Source organism: Daphnia carinata, chromosome 2, assembly GCF_022539665.2.
Source record: "Daphnia carinata strain CSIRO-1 chromosome 2, CSIRO_AGI_Dcar_HiC_V3, whole genome shotgun sequence".
Taxonomy (NCBI): domain Eukaryota; kingdom Metazoa; phylum Arthropoda; class Branchiopoda; order Diplostraca; family Daphniidae; genus Daphnia; species Daphnia carinata.
Window position 1 is genome coordinate 7732236 of NC_081332.1, and position 12443 is coordinate 7744678.

The 12443-nt window shown below is 40.5% G+C and overlaps 1 protein-coding gene across 1 annotated transcript; it reads left to right on the forward strand.

The window, feature by feature from the left end:
• The first annotated feature begins 4668 nt into the window (after positions 1-4668).
• LOC130703488 (uncharacterized) lies at positions 4669-6884 on the forward strand. Its single transcript, XM_057524949.1, has 10 exons — positions 4669-4781; positions 4847-5080; positions 5141-5275; positions 5332-5524; positions 5584-5684; positions 5729-5799; positions 5856-5959; positions 6047-6184; positions 6370-6555; positions 6618-6884. Exons 1-10 carry the CDS (start codon positions 4669-4671, stop codon positions 6882-6884), a joined length of 1542 nt encoding a protein of 513 aa, XP_057380932.1.
• Positions 6885-12443: the final 5559 nt, after the last annotated feature.

Below are 12443 nucleotides of genomic sequence, written 5' to 3' on the forward strand. Positions count from 1 at the left end.
AGGTTGTTTCGTTAATCTGGCAAATGTTCAAATTGTGCTTAAGTTGATTGTTTTCCGTTTGTAGGTTAACAAATTTGCTTGTCTGGTCTGCTTGTTCCTGTCTTAGAAGTTCCAACTCTGCCTGTTTAGTTTTTATAGTATCGTTTAGATGCGAAATTTCCAGATTTCTATCCGTTATGTTTACTATTAATTTTTTATGTTCTAACTGTAAAGCGTGAATTTCCTTTTCCTGATCTATGCTTTTTGTTTCAAGAGCTTAGTAACTTAATTGTAGTTTGTCGAATTCTATTTGAATGTTACTATATTTATTCAACAAAGTCGTTCCTTCTCCAAGGAGTTGGTTCTCTCTTTATTTTAACTTCTCTAATTCCTGTTGAAGTTTTTTCTTGTCTTTAATTAGCTTAGTTTTAACGGATGTGTGTTCGGTTTCAGCTTTTTTTATGGTCGATTCTGGGGGACGTGTTGTAGAGAAGCTGACCGATACCGGATTGTGGTGAAAATCGTTCAAGGCTTGGTATGTATTAATTAGCGAGTCTTGCTAATTTTTAGCTTCTTCAGGATGTGTCCTCATCACATTCCTCCCCCTTTTAAGGAAGTTTCTTCTGGGGTTACAAAGTCAGAGGGTATGTTTTATTTATATGGGAAAAGATTATAATGAGCTAGATAGGTCTAACATATTTTTATATTTTTCTTATGCCCCATTAACCTTCACCGAAGAGTTTGAACTTGCTTATAATATATTTCTCGTTAGTATGAGGGTTGGATAATGGATAGGTAAGTAAGGGTTTTTAGTTGCTTCTTGTTCCAGTGCTTTTCATTTTTTTCTTAACTTTCGTCGAGTTCATTCGTGCGAGATGGTGTTCGATTTCATGTTCGTGGTGTCTAACCGTGCCGCTATCGATACTGCATTATGGTTTTTTGATGCCGTGGCGTATCACCGTCCTGAACTTCACTTCCGAATATTTCATTCATCTGATCGTGAACTTTTCTTTAATTTGTTCCGCCCATCCTTGATTGTTGAAAATGGTCTTCATTTCGATTTTGGATTCCAGCGTGTCTGTCCATCCGACCGATATTATTCGTGAGTCGTATGGAATTTTCTTCTTTGTCTTCCTTTTAATCTTCTTCTTCTTCCACAGTCTTTTCCCGGGGTATGCTCGCTACCGCGACATTTACCCGATTCGATTTGCGCGACTCCTCTGGTGGTTAGAGTCGGGTGAAGATATTTTCCATCGTAACTGCCGTTCGTCTCTTTTCTTGGCTGAACAATTTCAAGAGGACGTTGCTGGTCAATTAGCAATGCGGAACATTCAACGTATTCTTCGACAGCTTTTGTTGGACACCGACCCTTCGCTGACAAGTTACTTGTATTTCCGATAGAATACACTTCTTCTAAGGTTGGTTATCCATTGAAATATTTTTCGTTTCCTATTCCCTTTCCCCCTTTTTTTTTTTTTTTAGGTTTGAACAGGTTTGGATAAAAGGTAGGTGTGTTAGTTACATTGTTTCAATCAACATTTCCATTTTTATAAAGACATGGTCAATAGTTTCAATTCCGGTTGTCATTACAAGAGGTTACATTTGGGGTGCAATTAGACATCCGTCGTTCCAACAGAGTCCTTTGCCTGGAATTATTTGCGTATCGTTGTGAACATGGGTTATCATTGGAATTTCTTGTTCTTCATTATGGGGTTTTTTCTCTCTTTTACATAGACTAATTATTGCAGTAAAAGGTATAAAGGCAATACAAATATAACCAATAAGTATGGTTATTGCTATTACGACTACGGCTAAAATTCCATATTTAAATATTGACATCCAACTGGTCATATCCCAGAAATTTACCTGGGATCTATTATCTAAAACTAATCCAGATAGTGAATTTGTGTTTGATTGTTGAATTCTACTGATTAACTCGGTTAAGACATTTAATTGTTCTACGCTATTTGCCTCGTACATCGAATGATGTTGGGGCAAATAGTCGTAAGCTTTTAACGGTAATTCTTCAAAAGCTTTGATCAATTTTAGTTTTACAACATGGATAGATGGCTCTTGGATTTTCCATTCACCGTTTATCCAAGTATAGGTTTTATCATTTAAATTGACATATTGTCCATTCCAAAACAGTCTTGGAATGGGTGTAGGGACCAACCATCTTTTCCAACGGTGAAATTGGTATTCGGGTCCGTTTGAAAAAATGGTTGATAGCCGCATTTTGTTTGCACGGCTGTTATCTTGATTGTAACAGTTTCGCATTGCTGCAAAACTATACTTTTACCGTTTCCGGTTATTCTACTACATTCATTTAGATTTAACGCGCGGGCTGCGAGCAGTCCGTTCGTTTGTGCTAGAATCATAGCTTGATTCCGCTGTAATGAAGTGATTTTGCAATATAACTGTCGCACTTCGTTGGCTAATTGCGATTCATGTTTTATTGCTTGGCCCTCGATGTACTGTCTATTTTCGATATTCAACAGCGCACGAACGCTGTCCACTATCTGGGCCTTTGTCTCATTACTTTGGGTGTTTCGAACTTCGCTGGAGTCGTTTAGCTCGATTAGTCTTTCTCGTCTTTTCCTGTTTCTTTCTTCTCTTCGCCTCTTAATTGCATTTGCATCCTCTATTACGTCTAGAGGTAGAAATGCAGGTGCTAGTTTTCTTTGAAAAACCCATTCTTGTATCTTTTGTGAAGAGTCACAGGGTACTGCTCGCACCGTTTTATCTTCGTACAATGGAACTAAGCAAAACGGATTATCCTTTAACGCGAGAAGCCTGTCCACTACATTGTAATTCCACGATGTTCTATTGCTAAGTTCGCTATTGCATGGTTGCGTCGTCATAGGCGTTACACAGTTGGATGTTGACAGAACTCTTAATTTCCCGTTCACATAACCGAAATCCTGCTTAGGGTAACCATTGGTCGAACTACTTTGATTACAAAATTGTATGGAGAGTGACTGCTGCCTCGTAATTGTTAAACAATAATCCAAATTAGTTGTTGGCTGTATTTTGCCGTATAGAGTTGGTGGGTTAAATGGTATGAAGTCACTTATTCTTTCAACTTTTCGTGTTTTATTTCTATCCCATAGAGCTACGTGTGGTCTTCTTTGTTCCTGCATTTCATCATCTAATGTATCGTCTATCGTTTCTAATAGTTCTACTAACCAAATCTGATGTATATCCCCCCATGGCATGTGGACGATTGCCCCCTTTAACAAATGCCCCCCCGGCTCTGCTACAGTTGCCCCCCCGACTTTTGCCCCCCAATATTGATGCCCCCCTAACTAATGCCCCTTAACTAATGCCCCCTGTCAAATATAACAATTGACCCCCCTTTATTGTTTTTAACTGTCTTGTACAAAAAGCGAACGCTACAATAAAATATTATTGGCAACTACCTTGCGTTTGTTTTCATTGTTATTGGCGTCTGCTGCTGGCCTGTTCGATACTGTCATCAAATAATATATTGCTGTCTGCTATTGCAAAGTGTAGTGGTGAATGTCGTGTGTGTGTGTGTGTGTTTCCTATGTTTTGATCTATCGGACTTTGAAGGTAGGTACCAATCATCAATTAATTTAATTGACCCATTTTTGCCCGGCTGGCTATATCTTCGTGGTGCATTTTTTCTCATGTTTATCTCGGTGGGCAATTTTGCACAGTTGGCTATTCCTTAGCAAGTATGCCATCGAAGAATAGCTCAGATGGTAGAGCAACGGGTTTCCTGATCTTCGGTCCCCCCAAAAATTCCGGGTTCAATTCCCGGTTGGGTACCTCGGTACTCAGGGTATGACGTGGTGACGAGAATCTGGTGCAATCATGGCAACATGGTTGGGCGACCTCCAGGTAATTGTCATTGCTGAAACCGATCGATGAAGATAATCGCCATATCCACCTAGTCGCCGGGTGCTATGGAAAGATGTCCGATTCGGTTGGGGGCCCAATAGAGCTAGCCATCCACCATGGATAGCGGAGTGCTTAGTGCAATACAGCCGGTGTAAAAGCCGGTGGCGCCGCGATGATTCCATCCTGAGGTTAGTTGTTTTGTGCTTGTTGCTTCTTTATTTCTCTGCTTTCTTAAAGACTGGACCCAAGTGCATGGTGTATCAGTGTGAAGAAATTTGTTAAACCAAATATTTAGATAGCGAAATGCATTCAACAGCTATAAAATAATTAAATAAATTTTTTTTATTTACATTGCTTTGAAATGAGAGGAAGAACATGGTCATCTAGTTCCATGCCCTCAATTATTAAGCAGTTGTATGACAAAATGTTGCTCTTACAGTGCTGGTACTTTAAACTTAGTAAAAAATGGAAAGTAAAAGGTAAGTAAAATAAAAGTAAAATAAACAATCCGCGCGTCGGGTCATGCGTTTGATCGCGCGTCGGGTAATGCGTTTGATCGCGTTTCGGATATCTCACAGCTCCCTTGGGGATGTCACAGCAAACAGGCTTGTTTGTAGTTACCTACCTTGTGTGTTCCAGCCGATTTTTTGTTTTTTGCATCCTTTCTCCTTCTTTGACTCTTATTGGTTTCCGACTTATGTAATTTTTGTAACCTTTTCGAATAAACCTATATATAGGAAGTAGGAAGTCACAAATGTCAATTCATTCTTCTCTAGCACATCTTGCGCATCTCTGATTAATATTTCTACTCTTTTAATTTTAAAAATGTCTTACGAAGAAGACGAGTTCCCTATGGTTGAACCCGTTAAAGGAGTTAAATACAGTAGTACCCGTTACAACTCCGAGAAAGGATTTATTTACCACCTACAGAAGAAAACGTAAGACTTTGATTTTGTATTAAAGCATAGTTGAGCAGTAATTCTTAAATAAATTAATTTTTCAGATCCAAGCACAACATATATCACTGCAAGTACCATAAGAAACTTCAGGGTGGGTGCAAGGCGAGAGTTAAGTCGGGACTTGAAGATGCTATTTTCAGCAAACACGGTGATGCTAAGCATAATCATCCACCCGAGCTGGAAGAACAGCAGTTGCTTCGTGTAGTCAACGCATGTGCTGATGCTGCTGCTGTGGATCGCCGTAAACCACGGATTGTGTTTGACGCCGTTCGGAGAGAGTAAGTCCATCTTCATTGCGGAAATCATTAAATGTTAATCATTAAATTTTTTTATTAAAGAAATGCTGGAGTTAACATTGGGTATGGTGATGCAATGCAGCGTCGGATGCAGCGATCAAAAAGGAGAAGGCAACCACAAATACCCAAGACTGTAGAAGAAATAGCTGGATTGATTGAAGAGTATCAGGACTATAGGTAATGCCAAAAATTAGTACTATTAAGAAAATTTCAATATTTATTTTCTTGTAAAGGGATGCCTTTGGTGGTGGAAGATTTTTTAGAGGCCTGGTGAAGACGGTTGAGGGAGAGGCATTGGTCTTTTTATCACCGACGCTACTGCCGGAACTTAGTGAAGCGACCGAACTTCAAGCTGACGCAACTTTCCGAACAGTCCCCGGATTATTCAAACAGTTCTTCACTATCCACATCACAAGGGGTCATTTGGTAAATAACTATTAAAAAATTAAGCTGTAAACTGATATTTTACCAAAGTTTTTCATTAGGCATTCCCATTTGCGTACATTCTAATGACTAGAAAATCACGCATCCTTTTTGATGCTGTGCTAGAGAAAGTCATCGATATTTTTGATGAGCTTCATCCTGAGCGCTACATTTCGGTTGATCTCATAATGTCTGATTATGAGGCAGCAATTCAAGGTTCGATGGCGGCCGCATTTCATGGAAGTCAACATGTTGGTTGCTTCTTTCACTACTCTCAGGTATATTTATCTTTTAAATATTTTGCAAGCACTTTAATTAATCAAATTTTATTCAGGCTATCTGGAGAAGGATGCAAAAGTATGGCCTTCAGTGTGCCTACAAGAACCGCGCTGTTATTGGGAAATACGTACAGGAGCTTATCGCTCTAGCGCTTTTGCCGTCGGATGAAATTTTGGCCGGTTATCAAGTAAGTGCCTGACATTTTAAATTGAAATTTCGAAATTTTTACACTTTTTTTTACAACAGAATATAAAAGCCTACTATCATGATGTTCTCCGCCGTGAAAGTGCAGCTATTCAGGCAGGAATAAAACAACTCAACAACTATTTCCTTAGCTACTGGATTGGTGAAATTTCTCCGCAAGTTTTCAGTGTTTTTGGCCTGGTGAACCGGACCAATAATTTGGTGGAATCGTGGCACCGGTGGCTGAATGTCCGCATGGGAAAATCCCATCTTAATGTTTGGGATTTCATCTGTAAGTGTGGGCGTTAGCATATTTTTAAATGCATTTAATATGTACAATTCTGAAAGACAATTTAAACAATTCATATTTTTCAGATTTTATCTAGGAAGCAGAGGATTCTAAAGCTCGTGATTACCTAGCCGAGTCAGAAAATCTACGAACAACCAGAAGACAACCCCTTTCGCAGCGAAAACGGAATGAGGTCATATCAAAAAACGAAAAGGATTTTATTGAGGGTTCCATCTCTATGCGGGATTTTCTAAAAAAATCCAGGCATTTAACTGAGCCAGACGTAAGTTCGCATTTAATTTGTAACTTATAATTTATCTTAATGGCGTTTAATTATATTTTCAGCTGATTACACAAAACCAAGCCGACTCGACTGAAAGGGCAACAATTCAACCCAGAAGGCGATTCTTGGCTGGAACTGTTAGAGCGCCTGCAGTTAACCACGCTTCTCCTACAGTCGAGCCAGCCGACAATGATCATGATCCTTCAGCCGAAATAACGCCTGTAACCAGTCGCCCACGCCGTATCGTTCACGAACCCCGTCACCTGTCAGCAGACAGTGATTCCCCAATTACGCCTCCCAGTCGACGATGTACCCGCAGAAGACAATAATAAAATCTGTTTTACTTATTGTCTATCATATTGCATATGGAAGGGGGGCTATTGTTATGTTGAATAAGGGGCATTAGTTAAGGGGGCATTAGTTAGGGGGGGGCATTAGTTTTGGGGGGCAAAAGTCGGGGGGCAACTGTTACAGAACCAGGGGGGCATTTGTTAAAGGGGGCAATCGTCGCTATCCCCCCATTTTCACACTTTTCTACCGTCATTTGATTGTCTGAGGTTACGTCTGCCGTTAGACAGTCTCCTGTGTGAGCCTGGACTATGCGGAATGGAATTACCTCAGGTGTCAATGGATTAGGTTCTAATAACCATATATCTGTTGGGTTTTCCATGTCTTCCACACTGCTGCCGCACCTTTTTACATCCGTTTTGTTTGTGCTAAATTGGTGAATGCATTGCTCAAGCTGGTCCTGCATAATCATTCCGTCTGCAAGGAATCTAAAAATTTGACCATTGTTTGCAGCTTTCTGCATTTCTCCTTCAGCTGCTAGGGTATTGTCGGAAGTACAGGGTGAAAACGAAAATTTTCCACTCTGTGGCTGGTATGTTAAACAACGACTTGGATCACTGGCTGCCATTAAAATTCCTGTTGGTTCTTTTCTGTAACTTCTTTTCTGTCGTTTGGGCTTATCCAGGATGTCTATGTAGGTGTCGGGTAAGCCGATCACTGGGTAGACTGTTATATTCGTACAAATTTGCGTTTTATTAGTAGAAATAGAAATAAATTCTAACTGAGCTACATGATCTTCTATTTTGCTCTGTTTTTTACTCTTTTTCAGATTCCCTTGACCTTGAAATACCGAATTGATTTCGCAGGATGGTTCGTTTGGATCTGGTGCTTTCCATACTATTGTTAGTTCGTTATGGTTCGAAAATTCCTGTTTACTTGAATTCGCTAATATTCCAAATGGTGACCTGACGGGACAGTCGTGACAATCTTTGGACAACTGTATGGTTTGGGTGACACAATTTTTCGTTGTGTAAGCTTGCGTTGTCATCCAGGCACCTTCTCCTTCCGGTTCCTGGAGATATCTAAACGTCTTGCCGTCCTTCACCATGGGACTATTAACGCATGTATTTGGATATTGGGCGGTAGCCCAACATTCGTTAGCGCTGACCTTAAGAATCTGTTTCTTAAAGATAGTGTCGAGGCTTAGCAAAAAGTTTGTGGAGATTTCTTTGGTCGATAACCATTGGGTACAGGCGTACCCTTCCCATGTTATAGGTTCCTTATTTTTCGTTAGGAGTCGGTAACTAATTTTACTTGGTATTTCTATGGGTTCAGGGTGTGAACAATATTCAGGATCTTCTAAGTCTAAAATACCTTTTATAATGGGTTGTGAACAGTTGCAGGTGTTGATCGTTAGTGTTTTGGCTAGTCCTACGGCTATAAGGAAGACTAGGCTTGTGATAATGTTCCTCATCTGAAATTACATTTCGGTTATCAATCTTTGAGGTTGTTTAATAGCTTGTCTTAAAGATCTCCTAACAGGTATTTGGGTGTCTGTTTTTTACGCCTTACTCTAGACTGTTTGGTTGGTTCTTTTCCACGTTCTGTTTGTAACTGAGCCATTTCCTGTCGATTGCTATCTTCCACTTCTGTTGCTTGCCCTGTGACACTTGTTCCCGTTTCACTTTGACCTTGTATTCCCTGATCCCTCTCTCTATTTTCGTCTTCTCTTTCAATCCATGCTTCTCCTTCTTCGCTTTCTATTTCTGTCCCAATGCTGTGTTCGTTTCTTACTTCTTTGCTATCGCTGGTTCCTTCTTCTGCTTCGTTGGCTTCTTTTCCCGCTTCTTCCTTACTCTTCCATTTCTTGAGGCGATTTACATGTACAACAATGGTGTGATTCTCAGTAGATTTCCTTATTAAGTAATTTAGATCAGATAGCTTATCTACGATGGTAAAAGGTCCATCCCGACGCATGTAGAATTTTCCTGTTTGTGATTTCATTTCTTTCAAGAGAACTAGGTCTCCTGGTTCAAACGAGCATTCTTTTGACGAACGATCGTAATTGTATTTCTGTCGTGATTGTGCTATGATTAACTTACTTTTGGCTAATTCTAGTGCTTCGTGCCATTGTTGCGTATAAATGTTGTTTTGGTCCTCTAAAAGCCTATTTCTCATCGGTTGTCTTAAGTCCGATGGTTCCAATGCATCTCTGCCTTTTAAGAGGTAAAAGGGGGTTTCACCGGTGCTGGAGTGAGGCGTCCGGTTATAGGCCGCAATTACATAGTCGAGGTGCTCATCCCACAGAGCAGGGTTATGAGCGACATGGGCGGTTAACATGTCCCCTAATGTCCTATTAAATCTTTCTACAGCACCATCTGTTTGTGGATGATATGCTGTAGTCCTTAACTGTTTTACGCCTAGCTGCTTACACATTTCAGCCATTGCTTGCGATTGGAAGTTTGACCCTTGATCCGTTAGGATCTGCGAGGGTAACCCTTCGTTGTTTACAATGTGCTTAATAAACTTCCGAATGATAGTCTGGGCGGAAATTTCTTTAAGTGCAAGCGCTATAATATATCTTGTTGTATACTCCATGATTACCAAGATATATTTATTACCTTTCTCACTTTCTGGGACTGGGCCTACGATATCCATAGCCAATCGTTGCCAGACATAGTCTGCCACAGGGATTGGTTGGAGGGCGGCTTTACATGATCCCGAAACCTTTCTTTTTGCACAGGTTAAGCAGTTAAGTACATGTGTTTTTATATCATTAGCCATCTTTGGCCAAAAGTATTTATTACTGATGTTAGCGGTTGTTTTAGTTATTCCTAGGTGACCAGCTAATTTGTGGTCGTGATATTGCTCCATAATCTCTTTTCGTAGCGTCGCCGGTACTACGATTTTCCCCCTACCTGTGGTTAAAAGTCCGCTAGGTAGATATCGAAATTCGTCTTCTGCATCATTGTTTGTTCTCTCTAAGTTCTTTGCTACCTCTTTGCAAAAGGTATCTTCTTATTGAGCAATTAGCCAGTCGTCAGCCACGACTTGCTGCGATACTACAATATTAACTGGTATTCTGCTCAATGCGCCAGCATTTTGATGCAGTTTACCAGGTCTATACTGGATTTCCATTTCGAATTGTTGCAAGAATAAAAACCATCTGGCCAATCTTCCTGTTGGCTCCCTAACTTTTTGGATGTATTGCAGAGGCCTATGGTCGGTCACTATTACAAAGCTAGTGCCGTATAGGTAATGGAAAAATGCTTTTACTGAGTGAATAATCGCATATGCTTCCTTCTCTGTGGTACACCATTTTAGTTGAACATCAGTTAGATGTTTCGAGGTGTATGCAATAGGGTGTTCTAAAGACTTATTCCAATCGTCTGTCGACCCTTCGACTACTCTTGAATCATTTATTGATTCCTCACTGGGCCCTGGGTTGGCATTTGGATGGGGCATCTGAGAGAGGATCCCGCCTACTCCGTACCCGCACGCATCCGTATGTAAGATAAAAGGGCGCGCGAAATCTGGATATGCGAGGGTAGGGGCGGAACATAAACTTTCTTTGATGCCTTCAAAAGCGCTTGTTTCCTCCTGCCCCCATTGCCATGGTACTGTGCTCCTCGTGAGCCATGTCAGTACACGGACTTTATTGGCGAACTGATCTATGAAGCGTCTGTAATAATTGGCGAGTCCTAGGAATGCTCTGACTTGATCCGGGTTTTTTGGTGCCGGATACTTCTTCACCGCTTTTATCTTGTTTGGATCTACCATGACCCCTGTCTGTGACACTATGTGCCCAAGATATTCTACCGCGTTAGCTGCAAATTTGCACTTTTGAATTTTGACCTTAAGTCCGTTTGCTTGTAAAAGGTGAAACGTCGAGGTCAGATGTTATACGTGTTTGGCCATGCTGGTGCTGTATACAATGATGTCATCAATATATACCATTACACACTTGCCAATTAACGATCGGAGAACAATTTCCATTGTCCTTTGTAACGTGCTTGGCGCGTTGCACAGACCAAACGGCATCCTTATATATTCGAAGTGTCCCATTTCTGCTGTAAATGCGGTTTTATGAATATCTTCTTCGGCTATCTCAATTTGCCAGTATCCACTGAACAAATCAAGTGTCGAGAAAAATTTTGCTCCGTGTAGCAGGTTCAATGTATCGTCTATTCGTGGCAGAGGATACCGATCCTTGACAGTTACTGCATTTAAGTCCCTGTAATCTACGCAAAATCTTAATTCTCCTGATTTCTTCTTTACCATCACTATGGATGCCCTAAAAGCGCTATGGCTTTCTCGGATGATGTTGTACTTCAACATTTCTTCAATTTGCTGCTTGGCTATAGGTTTAATAGCTGCTGGCATTCTATAGGTTCCTCTCATTTTTGGGTTTCCTGTGGTTACTATCCTGTGTTTGAGTACATTGGTACGTCCTAGTTCTATCAACTGGGATGCGAAAACTGATTTGTGAATATGTAATACTTGCTCCATTTCTAGTCTGTCTTTCCCTTCCAGGTGTGACAGTTCGAAGGTCACTGTGGAGCGTTCTTTAATGCTATATATCGGAATGTTAATTTTCTTAAGGCTAATTACGTATTCTACTCCGCTTAGTGATATTGTTAGTGTTTTATTAGCTATATCTAATTTGGTTTTGAATTTTTTGAAGAAATCTAGTCCTAAAATACATCCTTCTTGTGTCTCAGCCAACACAAAGAAGTCATGTTCTACCCTACAAGTCGGTGTTAGTTTTAATTTTAACCTAAAACATCCTAGTGGGTGCATTATATTACCTGACGCTGATTGAAATGACTGGTTAGTTTTTGTTTTTAGTTCTGCCATAATCGCATTATTAGGTAGTACAGCAAATCTCTCTGATGAAATAATACTAGCTGCCGCTCCTGTATCTATTAGGGCTTGCGCCTTTTGACTACTAAATTCTACTGGTATCCTAATTAGTCTATGCATTCGTTTTGTCTTTCCTATTCCGTTTTCTGTTGGAACCGTTTCGGATTTTTGGTCCGACAGTCCTTTGCGAAATGTCCTGTATTGAGGCATCTATGACAAGTTGATGTGATTCGCTCTACTATTGCTTCCTCCTCCTTGATTTCTTGATGAAACTACAATGGGGTGTGGGCTCTTAGATCTTGCTCGTTCACCGTAACGTTGCGTTCTGATTGCACTACTATCTCGATTCTGGTCTCTTCTACCCTGGTACCTGTCTTTACCTGAGGATCTTTCTCTTGACCCTGAGCGGTCTCTGTCATAAGACCGAAATCTATCATACGAGCGTTCCCGGCGGTCGCTATCGTATGAACGATCCCTTGACCGTTGTTTATCTTCCCACCTTACGTTATTGTATCTAGACGAGGTCCTACCTTGTCGATACGTGTCGATATTGTTCAGTGATTGTTCGTTCCCTGTTTTCGGTGCTGTACCTGACAGATTTAATTTCGTTAGATTGTTTTTTAACTCTTCTAATTCCAGTTTTGTTTGGGTTAATTCAGCTTCTATATCCCTAGTCGGTTTTTGTGCTTCTAATTTAAATATTGGTTTTAGTTCTAGTGCCTGTGTGTTGTAGGCGA

What these genes read in the sequence shown, in the direction of transcription:
- LOC130703488 (XM_057524949.1), top strand. Translation starts at nt 4,669, where the DNA reads ATGTCTTACGAAGAAGACGAGTTCCCTATGGTTGAACCCGTTAAAGGA. An exon ending in GCTTCTTTCACTACTCTCAG is followed by an intron (nt 5,800 to 5,855) that starts GTATATTTATCT and finishes AATTTTATTCAG; the next exon opens with GCTATCTGGAGAAGGATGCA. An exon ending in GGCATTTAACTGAGCCAGAC is followed by an intron (nt 6,556 to 6,617) that starts GTAAGTTCGCAT and finishes TTATATTTTCAG; the next exon opens with CTGATTACACAAAACCAAGC.